Consider the following 14,551-nt stretch of genomic DNA (forward strand, 5'->3'; position numbering starts at 1 on the left):
GATTAAGTTACAGATGTACAAGGGCAGTAATCCAAGCATGGCCTTATAAATAAAAGTATACCAGTGGATCAACCTCCTGGTGGACAAAGAAGGCCATCTCACTCGAGAATACAGTTCACAATGATGAGTCAGGGTCCTACAGTTCGTAATGAAACTCAAGGAAGCATGATATACAGAGTCAATCTTTCTCAGGCACTGAGCTGAAGCATTCATATATAACAGGTCTCCATAATCTAAAATAAAAAAAAAAAAAAAGTTGCAGTAACAAGGCGCTTTCTAACCTCAAAAGAAAAACATTTATTTTGAAAGAAAAATCCCAGTTTCTATTTAAGTTTCTTCACAAGATTCTCAATGTGGGGTTTGAAGGTAAGAGTGTCGTCAAGCAAGATACCAAGATATTTGTATGAATGAACCACCACAACTTCATTTCCCTCAAGTGTGGACACTGTGGGGGCAGTTTGAGGACCTTTTCTAGAATTTGAAAATAACATGAGTTTAGTTTTGTCAGAGTTAAGGACAAGTTTTAGCTGCAGCAGTTTGTGCTGCACCACATCAAAAGCTTTTTGCAAAGATTTGACAGCATTGACCGGGGATGAACCAAAGCAGTAAATGATTGTATCATCAGCATACAAATGCACACTGGCATCAGACATTATGTCCTAAATCATTTACATACATGATAAATAACAAAGGTCCTAATACAGAACCCTGTGGCACCCCTTTGTGAATACTCATAAATTCAGAACACAACGCATCACATTTAATACACTGGCTCCTGTCACTCAAATAATTTGTGAACCAGGAAACTACATCATCTGACAGACCAAAGCTGACGAGCCTACGCTTTAAGACAAGCTGATCCACAGTGTCAAAGGCTTTTGACAGATCAATGAAGAGCGCTGCACAGTACTGCTTTTTATCAAGCGCAATCAGTATATCATTGATCACTTTTGTTGCAGCAGTGATGGTACTGTGCTTTTTTCTAAAAGCTCATTTGAGTATAAAAACTCTTTAAGTTGATCACATACAAGAGATTCAAGAATTTTTGATAAAACACACAAATTTGATATTGGTCTGTAATTAGTTAAAACTGCAGGGTCCCCTCCTTTTAATAGAGGAACAACAAATGCTGACTTCCAAACTAAAGGAATTTCTTTGCTCTCGATTGATAGATTAAAAAGTATTGTGAGAGGCTGTGCAATAAATTCAGCAGCCATTTTCAAAAAGTAAGGCTCTATCAAGTCAGGCCCAGGAGGCTTTCTGTGATTCAGAGCTTTGAGAGCCTTGCGAACTTGCTGTACAGTAAAAGGCACAAATGAAAAAGGTCCCCCAGAAAATATTTGAGAGTTTGTACAGTGAGGCACAGGGGCAGATCAACATCTAGAGTCAAATAAATAACCAGAAGACACAAAGTGCTTATTGAAGCAATTTAAGACTTCAGCTCTATCATACACCGGAACTGAGACTTTTAAAACAAAATGGGGAAGAACCTGGGGTTGCTTATTTACAGAGAAAGACTTGATGACCTTCCAAAATTTTATAAAATTTTATAAAATTTTATTTATTAAGATTCTCAGTACTGACAGATAAGAAATATTCAGATTTGACTCTTTTAATTAAAGATGTGCATTTATTTCTTAGTTGTCTAAAAATAGACCAATCACTGGCAGAGTCACTTCTTCTGGCTTTGGCCCATGCCACGTTAGGCTGATGAAGGGCATCAGACAGTTCTGGAGAGAACCAGGGGTTTTCTCGCCCCTTCACGCTAAATTTTCTCATGGGAGCATGTTTATTTACAGTTTTATCAAAGTTTTCCTTAAAATATATCCAAGCTAGCTCAACATCTGGCAACAGACTTACATGTTCCCAGTTAACCAAAGACAGATCATGGTGATAAGCTTGTTCATTAAACTTCTTTAAATTCCTCTTGAAAATAATGCGCGCTTTACATTTAGGGATTTTTGTGTCTCTGCAAGCTGCAACTACACAATGGTCACTCAAATCATTGCAGAAAACACCCACAGAGGAAAATTTGTGGGGAGAATTTGTTAGAATTAGATCAATCAAAGTGGACTTTTCTGGATTTTTAATATTTGGCCTAGTTGGTTGACTGATCAACTGGCTAAAATTTACAGAGTCACAGAAGCATTTAAATTCATCAGAAATTGCATTTAACCAATCCCAGTTGTCTCCTGCCATTAAAATCTCATTGTAATTTAATTTAGACAGAAGATGCTTTAAAGTTGACAATGCTTCCCTGCTGGCAGATGGGGGTCTATAACAACCAACAACAGTTAAAGAGAAGGATTTGGCTATATTTACATTTAAAGCCAAAAACTCCATTTGCTTACAAATAGGTTGAGACATGACAATTGAAGCATCAAATCTTGACTTAAGATAGATGGCTGGATTGCATGTGAAAGTAGTGTATTTGTACTATCCAGCCTTGTCTGACCGTCCAAACTGTTTTTTGTTTTTTTTAGTAGGACATATTTTTATAAAATTACATTATGTGGCATGGCTATCTGTTAGCTGTTGCATGAATATGCCACAGTAGCTAGCTAGCATGTTACACTGTTATTATTATACACAATAATAATTATACACAATAACCAGTTACCGACAATGTGAAGAGAGTGTATTTGTGCTGTATAATATCGTATTACAACTGCAAACAATGTTGTTATTAGGACTTTGATAGAGCAGAAATGTATATAAAAAATGGTTATGTGGCACAGCTAGCTAATATGACAGCACCTGCCACAAGTTAGCATAGAGCTTGCTAGTAGTGTGCTACACAGGGTCTATACAATAATTAATTTTACAAATGAAATAATTATATTTATGGTATTGATACAACTGACAGCAAACTATATAAACATGTTATTTGAGCTTTAAAAGGGAAGATATTTTTTCCTTTTAAGGGGAAATAATTTACTTAGTCTATCTGTTAATACTGGTAATTCAAACCTCACTTTAAAATGAATTGTTTTAACACTGCTAAATAAATAAGGATGTTAATGATGCTCAAAGTCATATACTCTTGTTTCGGGGTAATTTTATCTGAACGGTCACAGGGACAAATGCAGATGTTCTGTCCTTTACTGAAACATAGAATTAAAAAAATAAGGATGCTAATGAAGCTCAAGGTCATGTTGTTGTATTTCACTGACTTTGAGCTACTTGGAGAAATCAGACAAAATAATCTTGGTGTTACATCTTCATTGTTGTATTGTCTGTATTTGACCATCTTTTGGATAAATAATGATACTAATGGAGCTCAAGGTCATACTGTTAGTTTTGACCTACTTTTCATAGAGTAAAAATGACATAATATAGACCTTGAAGCTGCACACAATTGCTGTGTCAGAGGTTTCTGGGAAAGAAGGTGCCATTCCATAGCCTCATAAATTGAAGATGTAGTTTTCAAATCGCATCTATAGGTTTTACATAAATTAACACGTTATTAAAGCTCAAGGGCACACTTCTGTTTGACACCTTTTATCACACTGTTTAGATCTTTCAAGCTTAAGCATCTGTGGATGATTTAACCATCAAGCTGCTATTTCTGACACATTTCTGTTAACTTCTACTTTGTTGGATAAAAATAGAATAAGCCAAGGTCATACTCTTGGTTTCTAAGATATCAAATACCCGTTAGTTGTCTGTTTCCATGTGAATGTACCAAAAGATTCTGAACCAGCAGACAAAAGTAACAGCGGACTGACTTCTTCAAATGCACAAAGTGCATCCTGCAATGTTTTTTGGCTTTATTAAAACTGCACGTACGGTTTTACATCTCATGACTTTGCAGACACGATGCTGATCAGGAGAAGGGACAAAGTCAAGCTTTTGCACCTGGTAACTCAGGTTCAGACCGTATCGTCTGCAAAGCTTTTCACAAAGGTCACAGAGGACTTATTGGGGGCTAAAATCCCTTCACAGACTTCATGTAGAGTTGGAGTAGTTGTGTATGAACTGAAGGTCAAACCTGATTAGTGCACAGGTCACTTGGAGACTTTGATACGAACCTGCGCGCACACCTTTAATGTTTTATGATCTGTGACATAACATCAGCTCAGCATAAATGATTAGTGTCACTGACACAGTTTGCAGATGGGTCAGCTGGAGATGTGTGCACTCCTCTGATCCGGATCAGCCTGGAGCACAAGGAGAGGCTCTTCATGGCAGCGATGGGAGTTGAGAAAATGGAAATGGACACAAATGAAACTCTAATGGAGAAGAGCAAGAAGCTTCGTCCGGCCCGGACCCCCAACAAGTACGAGACTCTGTTCCAGCCGTGCCTGGCAGAGATGGTGGGGACCATGTTCTTTGTTTTTATCGGCTGTGTGTCTGTGATTGAGAACGTGCCTGCAGCTGGACGGCTGCAGCCGGCTCTGGCACACGGACTGGCGGTGGCGGTGCTGGTGGCCCTCATGGACAACATCAGGTCAGAAAAGCTGCTTTGGTTCAAACAGCTCCCATTCTGCACAGCTTTTAAAGCACCCTGGTCCAAGTCAGATTTTTACACGAGAAGTCAAATGATTCATTCCAGATTCAGATCAGCTTAAAACAAACTAAAACGCCTCATTTTTCCCTCTTACTGGACTAGTAAGTTATTCTCTCTTTAGTTTGTACTTTCAGATGCAGAATGCACCGCAAAATCTGAGAAATTATTGCAATCAAATCTTTCAGTTAATTTTAACTCTTTAAAGTGTAATTTAACACACGTGTAATTTTAACTCTGAAGGTGTAATTTTAACCTTGTCAGTGAGTAATAATTAATGCAGTCAGGTTTTCAGTAGTGGTGCTGTGGCAGCCTGAAGATTGATGGTTCATGTCCAACCAGGGGTGGATCCATCAACCTTTTCTGGTGGGGAGGTTCTGATTTATTCCAAAGAGTAATATTGTTATATATATATATATATATATATATATATGAATAATCCCCCTCCAGTAGTAAGCATCTCTTTCCATCATGAATACTAACATAAAAATTCAAATTTGCAAAGTAAAATATTCATTTTTATTGTAAAACATATCTTTCATAATCACCAATGAATTTTTGACAGGAATCTCCAAAATCACTTTAATCTATAATAGCAGGTAGATCATGGATGTTTATCCTACTTCTTTGGTCAGATGATAGAGTGTAAAAATGATTTCATATTGTGTTGAACACAGCGAGATATATTCATCTCTTTATTTTTCCAGTGCAACATAATGATTAAAAAAACTGCGGCAGACATTATCTTATCAAACTTAAACATTTTCTCTTATTTTTCTTCTTTATTTATTTTATTTCTGTACTTTCTTTTCCCTTGTGGAGAATTTTAATTTTATTTTTAAATTTAATTTGAACTCCCTATTTTTCATATATATATATACACAGTAGTGCTCAGAATAATAGCAGTGCTATGTGACTAAAAAGATTAATCCAGTTTTTTAGTATATTTCTTATTGTTACATGGGAAACAAGGTATCAGTAGATTCAGTAGATTTTCACTATTAGTAAAAAAAAAAGTATAAAAGGGGGTGTTCACAATAATAGTAGCATCTGCTGTTGACGCTACAAACTCAAAACTGTTATGTACAAACTGCTTTTTTAGCAATCCTGTGAATCACTAAACTAGTATTTAGTTGTATAACCACAGTTTTTCATGATTTCTTCACATCTGTGAGGCATTAATTTTGTTGGTTTGGAACCAAGATTTTGCTCATTTACTAGTGTGCTTGGGGTCATTGTCTTGTTGAAACACCCATTTCAAGGGCATGTCCTCTTCAGCATAAGGCAACATGACCTCTTCAAGTATTTTGACATATCCAAACTGATCCATGATACCTGGTGTGTGATATATAGGCCCAACACCATAGTAGGAGAAACATGCCCATATCATGATGCTTGCACCACCATGCTTCACTATCTTCACTGTGAACTGTGGCTTGAATTTAGAGTTTGGGGGTCGTCTCACAAACTGTGTGCGGCCCTTGGACCCAAAAGAACAATTTTACTCTCATCAGTCCACAAAATATTCCTCCATTTCTCTTTAGGCCAGTTGATGTGTTCTTTGGCAAATTGTAACCTCTTCTGCACGTCTTTTATTTAACAGAGGGACTTTGCGGGGGATTCTTGCAAATGAATTAGCTACACACAGGCGTCTTCTAACTGTCACAGCACTTACAGGTAACTCCAGACTGTCTTTGATCATCCTGGAGCTGATCAATGGGTGAGCCTTTGTCATTCTGGTTATTCTTCTATCCATTTTGATGGTTGTTTTCCATTTTCTTCCACGCGTCTCTGGTTTTTTGTCCATTTTAAAGCATTGGACATCATTGGAGATGAACAGCCTACAATTTTTTGCACCTGCGTATAAGTTTTCCCCTCTCCAATCAACTTTTTAATCAAACTACACTGTTCTTCTGAACAATGTCTTGAACATCCCATTTTCCTCAGCCTTTCAAAGAGAAAAGCATGTTCAACAGGTGCTGGCTTCATCCTTAAATAGGGGACACCTGATTCACACCTGTTTGTTCCACAAAATTGACAAACTCACTGACTGAATGCCAAACTACTATTATTGTGAACACCCGCTTGTCTACTTTTTTTTTTTTTTTTACTAATATCCCAATTTCATAGCCTTAAGAGTGTACATATCATGAATGCTTGGTCTTGTTGGATTTGTGAGAATCTACTGAATCTACTGGTACCTTGTTTCCCATGTACCAATAAGAAATATACTCAAAACCTGGATTAATCTTTTTAGTCACATAGCACTACTGTTATTCTGAACACTACTGTATCTGGTCCATCAAAGTTCACCAAATTTTAACCAGTTTATCCTCATTGTTTAATTTAGTGACTTACAGGATAATTGCATTTATTGTTTTTGAGTTATCGTACTAATAATGTGGAGGGGTTGAACTTGTTTATCGATCTCCTCACTTATTGTATGGAAGTAAATCTGTGCCATCAGAGTTTGAATTAGAATGTTTAAAGTTGATTTTTTTTAACATCAAAATCAGAGTTTGAAGTTGAATTTCTAAGGTTGAATTTGTTTAGCATCAAAATATTCAGCCTCAAAAGGTTCAACCTAAAAAAATTCATCCTTAAACAATTCAACCCCCCCCCCCCCCCCCCAAAAAATATCGACCTCACAAAACAGAAAAGCAGGGAGCAACAATCAATCCCTGTCTCAATCATCCAACATTCAGCAATGTATTACGTCATTTTCTTCTTCTTTTGATTTGATCTCAGTGTTACATGACCAATGGAGCAAAACGTGATTGGTTGAACGTTGGACGATTGAGACATTTTTTGAGGTTGAATTTTTTTAGGTGGAATTTTTTGAGGATATTTTTTTAGGTGGAATTTTTGAGGTTTAATTTTTTTTTAGGTTGAATTTTTTCTTAGGATGAATTTTTTTGAGGCTGAATATTTTGATGCTAAACAATTCAACTTCAAACTCTGATGGTATAAATTTACTGTACAATATTATTGCGTTTAACAGGGTACATGCCCAAATGTTTCTTCTGCAAAAGCCAAGAGGGGGGAAAAAAATCATCAAATTTTATTTTGAAAGTACGTGTGGTGGGATTGAATTTTACAGCTCACATTTTAAAAGGTTTCTCATCTGTCCAGCGGTTCCCATTTCAACCCCCCCTTCACTCTGGCCATTTATATGTGTGGTGGCATGGACCTGATCTTGGTGGGCCCCTACCTGGTCTGCCAGCTGATTGGAGGAGTGCTGGGAGCTGGAATGGCAAAGGTCAAACCTCCAAACAAATGCACATATTTTCTGCACTTGGTGCAGTTTTTTTTTTTTTTTTTTAATACACAAAAGAAGAGTTTGACTTCCTGCCCTCCTTTTACAGGTCATGACGCCTCCAGAACGCTACCTCAATGCCTCTGGAGCAGCATTTGACATCCTCAAGTCCGAGAGCCAACTGTCTGCGGCCATCTTTGGAGAGGTGGCCATGACCTGTTTGGTCACCATGGTGGTGCTGCTGGCAGCGGTCAATAGCAAGACCAAAACACCGCTGGCTCCATTCCTGGTGGGCTGCACTGTCATCATCAACATCCTAGCAGGGTGAGCGCTAAAAAAATAACAACATAATAATAATGATAATATTAAAACACAAAGAAATGTGTCATTATATTCTGTTTAACACATTAATTAAATTAGATGCAATTAAAAGGGTTATTTTTTTATAGTAAAGTAAATAAAATGGTGAGACAAATTGGAAGTAATGTGACAATAACTTAAAAAAAGTATGTTAAACAAAATTGTATTCAGATTAATTAAAATTTTTGTTGTATTATTTATCTGCACACCTCCAAGAATGTGTGAAATCATTTTGTTTTAGATGGATCTTAATTGCATGTTTGTTGTGAAAACACACTTTTAATCTAATGCAGGTTATATGATTATATCACTTATAATGATTAAATTATTGGTTTTGTTTCACCTCACTGTCCCACAGGACAATGACTAAAACTGGCCACTGCACAAAATAAATGAATAGAAATAAAAATAAAATAGATGAGCATGTGGTATGTGCAGTGTGTTTATGAATTTTCAGCAGCTAATTAGTAAATTTGTTCAACTTGGTTTAAAAATTTCATATTAGAGACATGGGGTGTTTATTTTTATTTTACTTGAAAAGAAGCAAAAGAAGAAGAAAAAAAACAAGGTTCACATCTGATGGATTTCGATTTTTTTTCATTTGCTATCTTATCTGCCATTATTTTTTATTTAATTTTGGTTTTGCATGTGCTATTTTGCAGTATGGTAAATAAACCTCTGAACTCATGTAAATTTTAAATCAAGTCTCCTAGAACGTGAAAACATATACCTAAAACTAATAACAAAACACTTAATTTTTGAATGAAATCTATCAGTGCAGTTGCTTTGCAGCAAATGATTAAACTACCTATTGATGGTAATGAATAAAGTTACAAAGTAGATTATGATAATTCATCTTTTTTGCAGCTTTGAGACAGTGTGCAGATTAAATCCCAAAGTGAATAAAGTTTAAGCGAGGACATGTTTTTGCTGGTTGGTTCAGAGGTGACGTGTCGGGAACGTGTCTGAACCCTGCTCGGGCTTTTGGTCCTGCTTTGCTGACAAACTACTGGACCTACCACTGGGTCTACTGGGTCGGGCCCATTACAGGGGGCCTGGTGGCGGCGGCTTTGCTCAGGTAACCGAAGCGCATAGATACATGAATCAATAAATGAATGCATTAATAGTCCATCATGTCACTACTGTCTCTCTTTCTGTCTGCAGGCTCATTCTGGGTGATGAGAAGTTACGAATTGTTATGAAATGATCAAAAAACATTTTGTTTCCCAGAAAACACCAAACCTGCTGTCAGATTTCTAACATCATAACATCCTGTGATCACTTTATGTTGTACCTTTCTTTGTTCTCTGCCTCTAAACTGTGCTATCTCTGTATGTTTCAATAGAAAAAAATAAAATAAAAAAATAAAAAAATATGAGAATGCAGAGTTATTTGCACTTCTTATATTGTTAACTAGAGGGCGCTCTTTCAAACTGACAGAACCATAGTTACTTTGGGGTGGGATGTTATCTAATAATCCATATACAACCCCTGGCAATAATTATGGAATCACCGGCCTCGGAGGATGTTCATTCAGTTGTTTAATTTTGTAGAAAAAAATCAGATCACAGACATGACACAAAACTAAAGTCATTTCAAATGGCTACTTTCTGGCTTTAAGAAACACTATAAGAAATCAGGAAAAAAAATTGTGGTAGTCAGTAACGGTTACTTTTTTAGACCAAGCAGAGGGAAAAAAATATGGACTCACTCAATTCTGAGGAAAAAATTATGGAATCACCCTTTAAATTTTCATCCCCAAAACTAACACCTGCATCAAATCAGTTCTGCTCATTAGTCTGCATCTAAAAAGGAGTGATCACATCTTGGTGAGCTGTTGCACCAAGTGGACTGACATGAATCATGGCTCCAACACGAAAGATGTCAATTGAAACAAAGGAGAGGATTATCAAACTCTTAAAAGAGGGTAAATCATCACGCAATGTTGCAAAGATGTTGGTTGTTCACAGTCAGCTGTGTCTAAACTCTGGACCAAATACAAACAACATGGGAAGGTTGTTAAAGGCAAACATACTGGTAGACCAAGGAAGACATCAAAGCGTCAAGACAGAAAACTTAAAGCAATATGTCTCAAAAATCAAAAATGCACAACAAAACAAATGAGGAACGAATGGGAGGAAACTGGAGTCAACGTCTGTGACCGAACTGTAAGAAACCACCTAAAGGAAATGGGATTTACATACAGAAAAGATAAACGAAAGCCATCATTAACACCTAAACAGAAAAAAAAACAAGGTTACAATGGGCTAAGGAAAAGCAATCGTGGACTGTGGATGACTGGATGAAAGTCATATTCAGTGATGAATCTCGAATCTGCATTGGGCAAGGTGATGATGCTGGAACTTTTGTTTGGTGCCGTTCCAATGAGATTTATAAAGATGACTGCCTGAAGAGAAAATGTAAATTTCCACAGTCATTGATGATGTGGGGCTGCATGTCAGGTAAAGGCACTGGGGAGATGGCTGTCATTACATCATCAATAAAGGCACAAGTTTACATTGATATTTTGGACACTTTTCTTATCCCATCAATTGAAAGGATTTTTGGGGATGATGAAATCATTTTTCAAGATGATAATGCATCTTGCCATAGAGCAAAAACTGTGAAAACATTCCTTGCAAAAAGACACATAGGGTCAATGTCATGGCCTGCAAATAGTCTGGATCTTAATTCAATTGAAAATCTTTGGTGGTAGCTGAAGAAAATGGTCCATGACAAGGCTCCAACCTGCAAAGCTGATCTGGCAACAGCAATCAGAGAAAGTTGGAGCCAGATTGATGAAGAGTACTGTTTGTCACTCATTAAGTCCATGCCTCAGAGACTGCAAGCTGTTATAAAAGCCAGAGGTGGTGCAACAAAATACTAGTGATGTGTTGGAGCGTTCTTTTGTTTTTCATGATTCCATAATTTTTTCCTCAGAATTGAGTGATTCCATATTTTTTTCCCTCTGCTGGGTCTAAAAAAGTAACCGATACTGACTGCCACAATCTTTTTTTCTTGATTTCTTGTAGTGTTTCTTAAAGCCAGAAAGTTGCCATTTGAAATGACTATAGTTTTGTGTCATGTCTGTGATCTGCTTTTTTTCTACAAAATTAAACAACTGAATGAACATCCTCCGAGGCCGGTGATTCCATAATTTTTGCCAGGGGTTGTAGTTCAAGTAAGTTTGGTAAAAAAAAATAAATATATATATATATATATATATATATATATATATATATATATATATATATATAAATTACAAAAAAACACAATTGTGTACATAGCTTTTAGCATTTTTTACAAACTTATCTATGTTCTCCTTTTGTGTGTGTGTTCATTATATTCTGCTTGTCCACCTCTTTTTCTGACTATGTTGCTGTAACAAGTAAATTTCCTTAGGATGGGATCAATAAAATCATATCTTAATTAGCAGTATATTTTTAAGTCAGTGTTTCCAGAGAGACGTGCCCACCTTACTATGATCACCTATTTTTGCTGCTTTAATATGTATTTCCTGCTTTGTTTAAAAAATAAAAATTGTGAAGTAGGAAATAGCAGCTGGTGTCACCAAAAACTGTGAAAATTGGGTCGTGAGTCAAACTGTGATGTTCTTTTTTAATAGAAATAAAAATTATATGGTGCTTCTACATTTACCCCTATGGTGGGTTTGCTTATTGCTAATGCATAACTTTTATGTAACACTCAATATTTTTGATGAGTGAAGAGAATTTCATTTTATCTAATCTGTTAATTTTGTAGATTTGCTTAAAAATAACGCGTGCGTGAGTGTGTGTGTGTGTTATATTCCAAAAAATGCATTTCAGTCATTCTATATTCTTGTGTAGGGACACATGTAGGACACTGATGACACACATCATCGATTCTGGGGCAGCCTTATGTTGTTCTTTTTGTTCAGTTTAGCGGTATTTCTCAGACAGAGCCAGAGCCAGGTTAGCCATGAATTTGTCAAGAGAGACGTGGGCCTGAGGGGTGAAGTCCTGAGGGTACAAGATGGCAATCGACACCATGATGCAGTGGGCAAGAATCTGCAGAGGACCCAGGGGGGGTATTTCTATGGTTTAGAGTGCAGAAACATAATGCACTTTGCAGTGCAACATTTCCGTTTTTTAAACATTTAGTTAAATTTAGTATTTTATAGAAATTACATATTTTGCGCACGTGCAATTTGGATAGCAAATGCGTAATTTGGATTTACGCGCGCGTAAAAGTCCGTTTTGTGTCGTTTTACAGCGGAAAAACGCACAGTACCAGTAGAACAAAATAGAAAAGCCATTCATTGCGGGATTCCGATCACGTCACTGTGTCACCTTGAAGTTGGCCGGGTCCACTCTCGACATAAAGGCGTGCAGCCCGCTGAGTGTCAGCAGGCCCTCAGTCAGGTTTGTCAGGTTGTCCATCGCCAGACCGACGCCACCCATCACAAGTCTTCCGTGTTTTCTCACGGAAGCAGATTTGGAGCTCAGGTCTGTCCAGTGCGCAAAGTAGGTCTTGGTTTGTGGGTAGACGGTAAGCATTCTAGAGTGAAGAAAAAGGAGATGTATGGAAGTAAATCTGTGCCATCAGAGTTTGAATTTGAATTTTTAAGGTTGATTTTTTTTTTTTGCATCAAAATTAGAGTTTGAAGTTGAATTTCTAAGGTTGAATTTGTTTAGCATCAAAATATTCAGCCTCAGAAACTTCAACCTAAAAAAAAAAAAATTAAATCCCCCCCCAAAAGATCAACCTCAAAAAAATTCAACCTAAAAATAATTCAACCTCAAAAAAATTCAACCTAAAAATAATTCAACCTCAAAAAAATTCAACCTCAAAAATAGAAAAGCAGGGAGAAGCAACCGATCCCTGTCTCAATCGTTTATGGAAGTAAATCTGTGAGGTTGGATGACTGAGAGGGATCGATTGCTTCTCCCTGCTTTTCTATTTTTTGACATTGAATTTTTTTGAGGTTGAATTTTTTTGAGGCTGAAAATTTTTTGAGGTTGAATTTTTAGGTTGAAATTTTTTTAGATTGAATTTTTTTTTTTAGGTTGAAGTTTTTGAGGCTGAATATTTTGATGCTAAACAAAGTCAACCTTAGAAATTGAACTTCAAACTCTGATTTTGATGCTGAAAAACATTCAGTCTTAAAAATTCAAATTCAAACTCTGATGGCACAGATTTGCTTCCATACAGATGCAGGATTTAACCATTAAAATTTGTGGTAGCTGTATTTTAAGTCTAATGATGGTGTTTTACAATGAAAACACTAACTTTGAATTAAAACTCTGCCATGTTAAGAAAAGAAGCAACAGAACTTGGCGGCCTCACCTGAACACCGCATCAGCCCCTATAATATTAGCTTTCTTGGAGATTTTGGCCCACAGTGCATTCAGGACTTTCCTGTCTTTCTCATGCAGACTCATATTGGGTGTCTTTGGATCTTTCACCTGAATAGGACAGCGACCACTGAGTCGTTTGGAGTTCTTCTTAAATTGAGTTAGGTGAAGAGCCACCCTCGCCTCCCACAACCCCGGGGAGCAGATGGCAAACCCCAAAGTCCTGTGACACAAAAACACTCTTCAAGGCCCGATAGAAGCATCAGTTGGGTGAGGTCAGTAAAAACACTATCAGCTGGTGACAGCGGTGCCAGAACACAAGCACAGGCCAATCTCACTGTTACCACAATTTTCAAAAATTTTGGATGCAAAGAGGGTAAATCATTTTTATAGCTAAACATCATATACTCAGTGAACAGCAGTACGGATTCAGAAAGAATCGAACTACCTCGTAGTGAGCCAACAAACCCACTATTTATTTGTTTGAATATTCTGAAATTCAAGGATTTAGTAGATTATATTACAATACAAACCATGTATGAAGCAAAAAACAAACTTCTATCTCAACATGTCCAAAATCTGTTTGAAATGAAGGACTCCAGTTATAATTTGAGAGGAACATTATTATTTGATAAATTAAAGACTCGATCTACTGTAAAAAGTCACTGTGTTTGTGTAAAAGGTGTAAACATTTGGAACATCTGTCCTGAACATATTAAATTATGCGGTACTCTAGTCAGCAATCTCTCGTTACAGTATGGACAATTAAGTTTATTGATTTGGTATTATTTCTTTTAGAGTGTGCATTATTATTTATTTTGTTTTGGCCACATGTGTTACTGTAAAATCTTTTCTTTTTTGATAAGGAGTTTTGTGTGCTGAATAAATCATTTACTCATTCAGTCATTCACTTACGCATGACATCAAATGTTTCCACACTTTTGTCATAAAACATCAAGTCAAACTCAAGTCAGTCTGAATTAGAAAACAATACGCAGGTGCAAAACTTCCCCACCAATTTTAATTCAAATAAAGCCAGTCATTCACATTCTAAAAACAAAGTTGCTTTACTACTGCCATTTTTTTTCATCA

At 36.6% G+C, this 14,551-nt stretch overlaps 2 protein-coding genes across 3 annotated transcripts; one reads left to right on the top strand and one right to left on the bottom strand.

The window, feature by feature from the left end:
* Window positions 1–3,237: 3,237 nt before the first annotated feature.
* Window positions 3,238–13,620, bottom strand: hbae5 (hemoglobin, alpha embryonic 5). Of its 2 annotated transcripts, XM_034194163.1 has the most exons (5): window positions 13,452–13,620; window positions 12,455–12,662; window positions 12,039–12,172; window positions 4,142–4,147; window positions 3,238–3,250 (listed from the first exon to the last, which is right to left on the bottom strand). In XM_034194163.1, the coding sequence occupies exons 1-3, from the start codon at window positions 13,544–13,546 to the stop codon at window positions 12,044–12,046; spliced, it is 432 nt and encodes a 143-aa protein (XP_034050054.1). In that variant the 5' UTR covers window positions 13,547–13,620; the 3' UTR covers window positions 3,238–3,250; window positions 4,142–4,147; window positions 12,039–12,043. The 2 variants fall into 2 exon arrangements, with proteins under 2 accessions (XP_034050054.1, XP_034050055.1); XM_034194164.1 differs by lacking the exons at window positions 3,238–3,250; window positions 4,142–4,147 and having other exon boundaries at window positions 12,038–12,172.
* aqp8a.2 (aquaporin 8a, tandem duplicate 2) lies at window positions 4,157–9,331 on the top strand. The gene is made up of 5 exons (XM_034194161.1): window positions 4,157–4,450; window positions 7,640–7,766; window positions 7,873–8,087; window positions 9,067–9,201; window positions 9,288–9,331. Exons 1-5 carry the CDS (start codon window positions 4,185–4,187, stop codon window positions 9,328–9,330), a joined length of 786 nt encoding a protein of 261 aa, XP_034050052.1. The 5' UTR covers window positions 4,157–4,184; the 3' UTR covers window position 9,331.
* Window positions 13,621–14,551: the final 931 nt, after the last annotated feature.

This window comes from Thalassophryne amazonica, chromosome 18 (assembly GCF_902500255.1).
Source record: "Thalassophryne amazonica chromosome 18, fThaAma1.1, whole genome shotgun sequence".
NCBI lineage: Eukaryota > Metazoa > Chordata > Actinopteri > Batrachoidiformes > Batrachoididae > Thalassophryne > Thalassophryne amazonica.

Bases quoted from the DNA above. Each gene is read 5' to 3' on its own strand.
- hbae5 (XM_034194163.1), bottom strand. From the start codon at position 13,546: ATGAGTCTGCATGAGAAAGACAGGAAAGTCCTGAATGCACTGTGGGCC. The intron at 12,663-13,451 runs GTGAGGCCGCCA...TCTTCACTCTAG, and splicing joins GGGGCTGATGCGGTGTTCAG to AATGCTTACCGTCTACCCAC. The intron at 12,173-12,454 runs GTGACACAGTGA...GGTCCTCTGCAG, and splicing joins TGGACCCGGCCAACTTCAAG to ATTCTTGCCCACTGCATCAT.
- aqp8a.2 (XM_034194161.1), top strand. From the start codon at position 4,185: ATGGCAGCGATGGGAGTTGAGAAAATGGAAATGGACACAAATGAAACT. The intron at 7,767-7,872 runs GTCAAACCTCCA...CTCCTTTTACAG, and splicing joins TGGGAGCTGGAATGGCAAAG to GTCATGACGCCTCCAGAACG. The intron at 9,202-9,287 runs GTAACCGAAGCG...TTCTGTCTGCAG, and splicing joins GTGGCGGCGGCTTTGCTCAG to GCTCATTCTGGGTGATGAGA.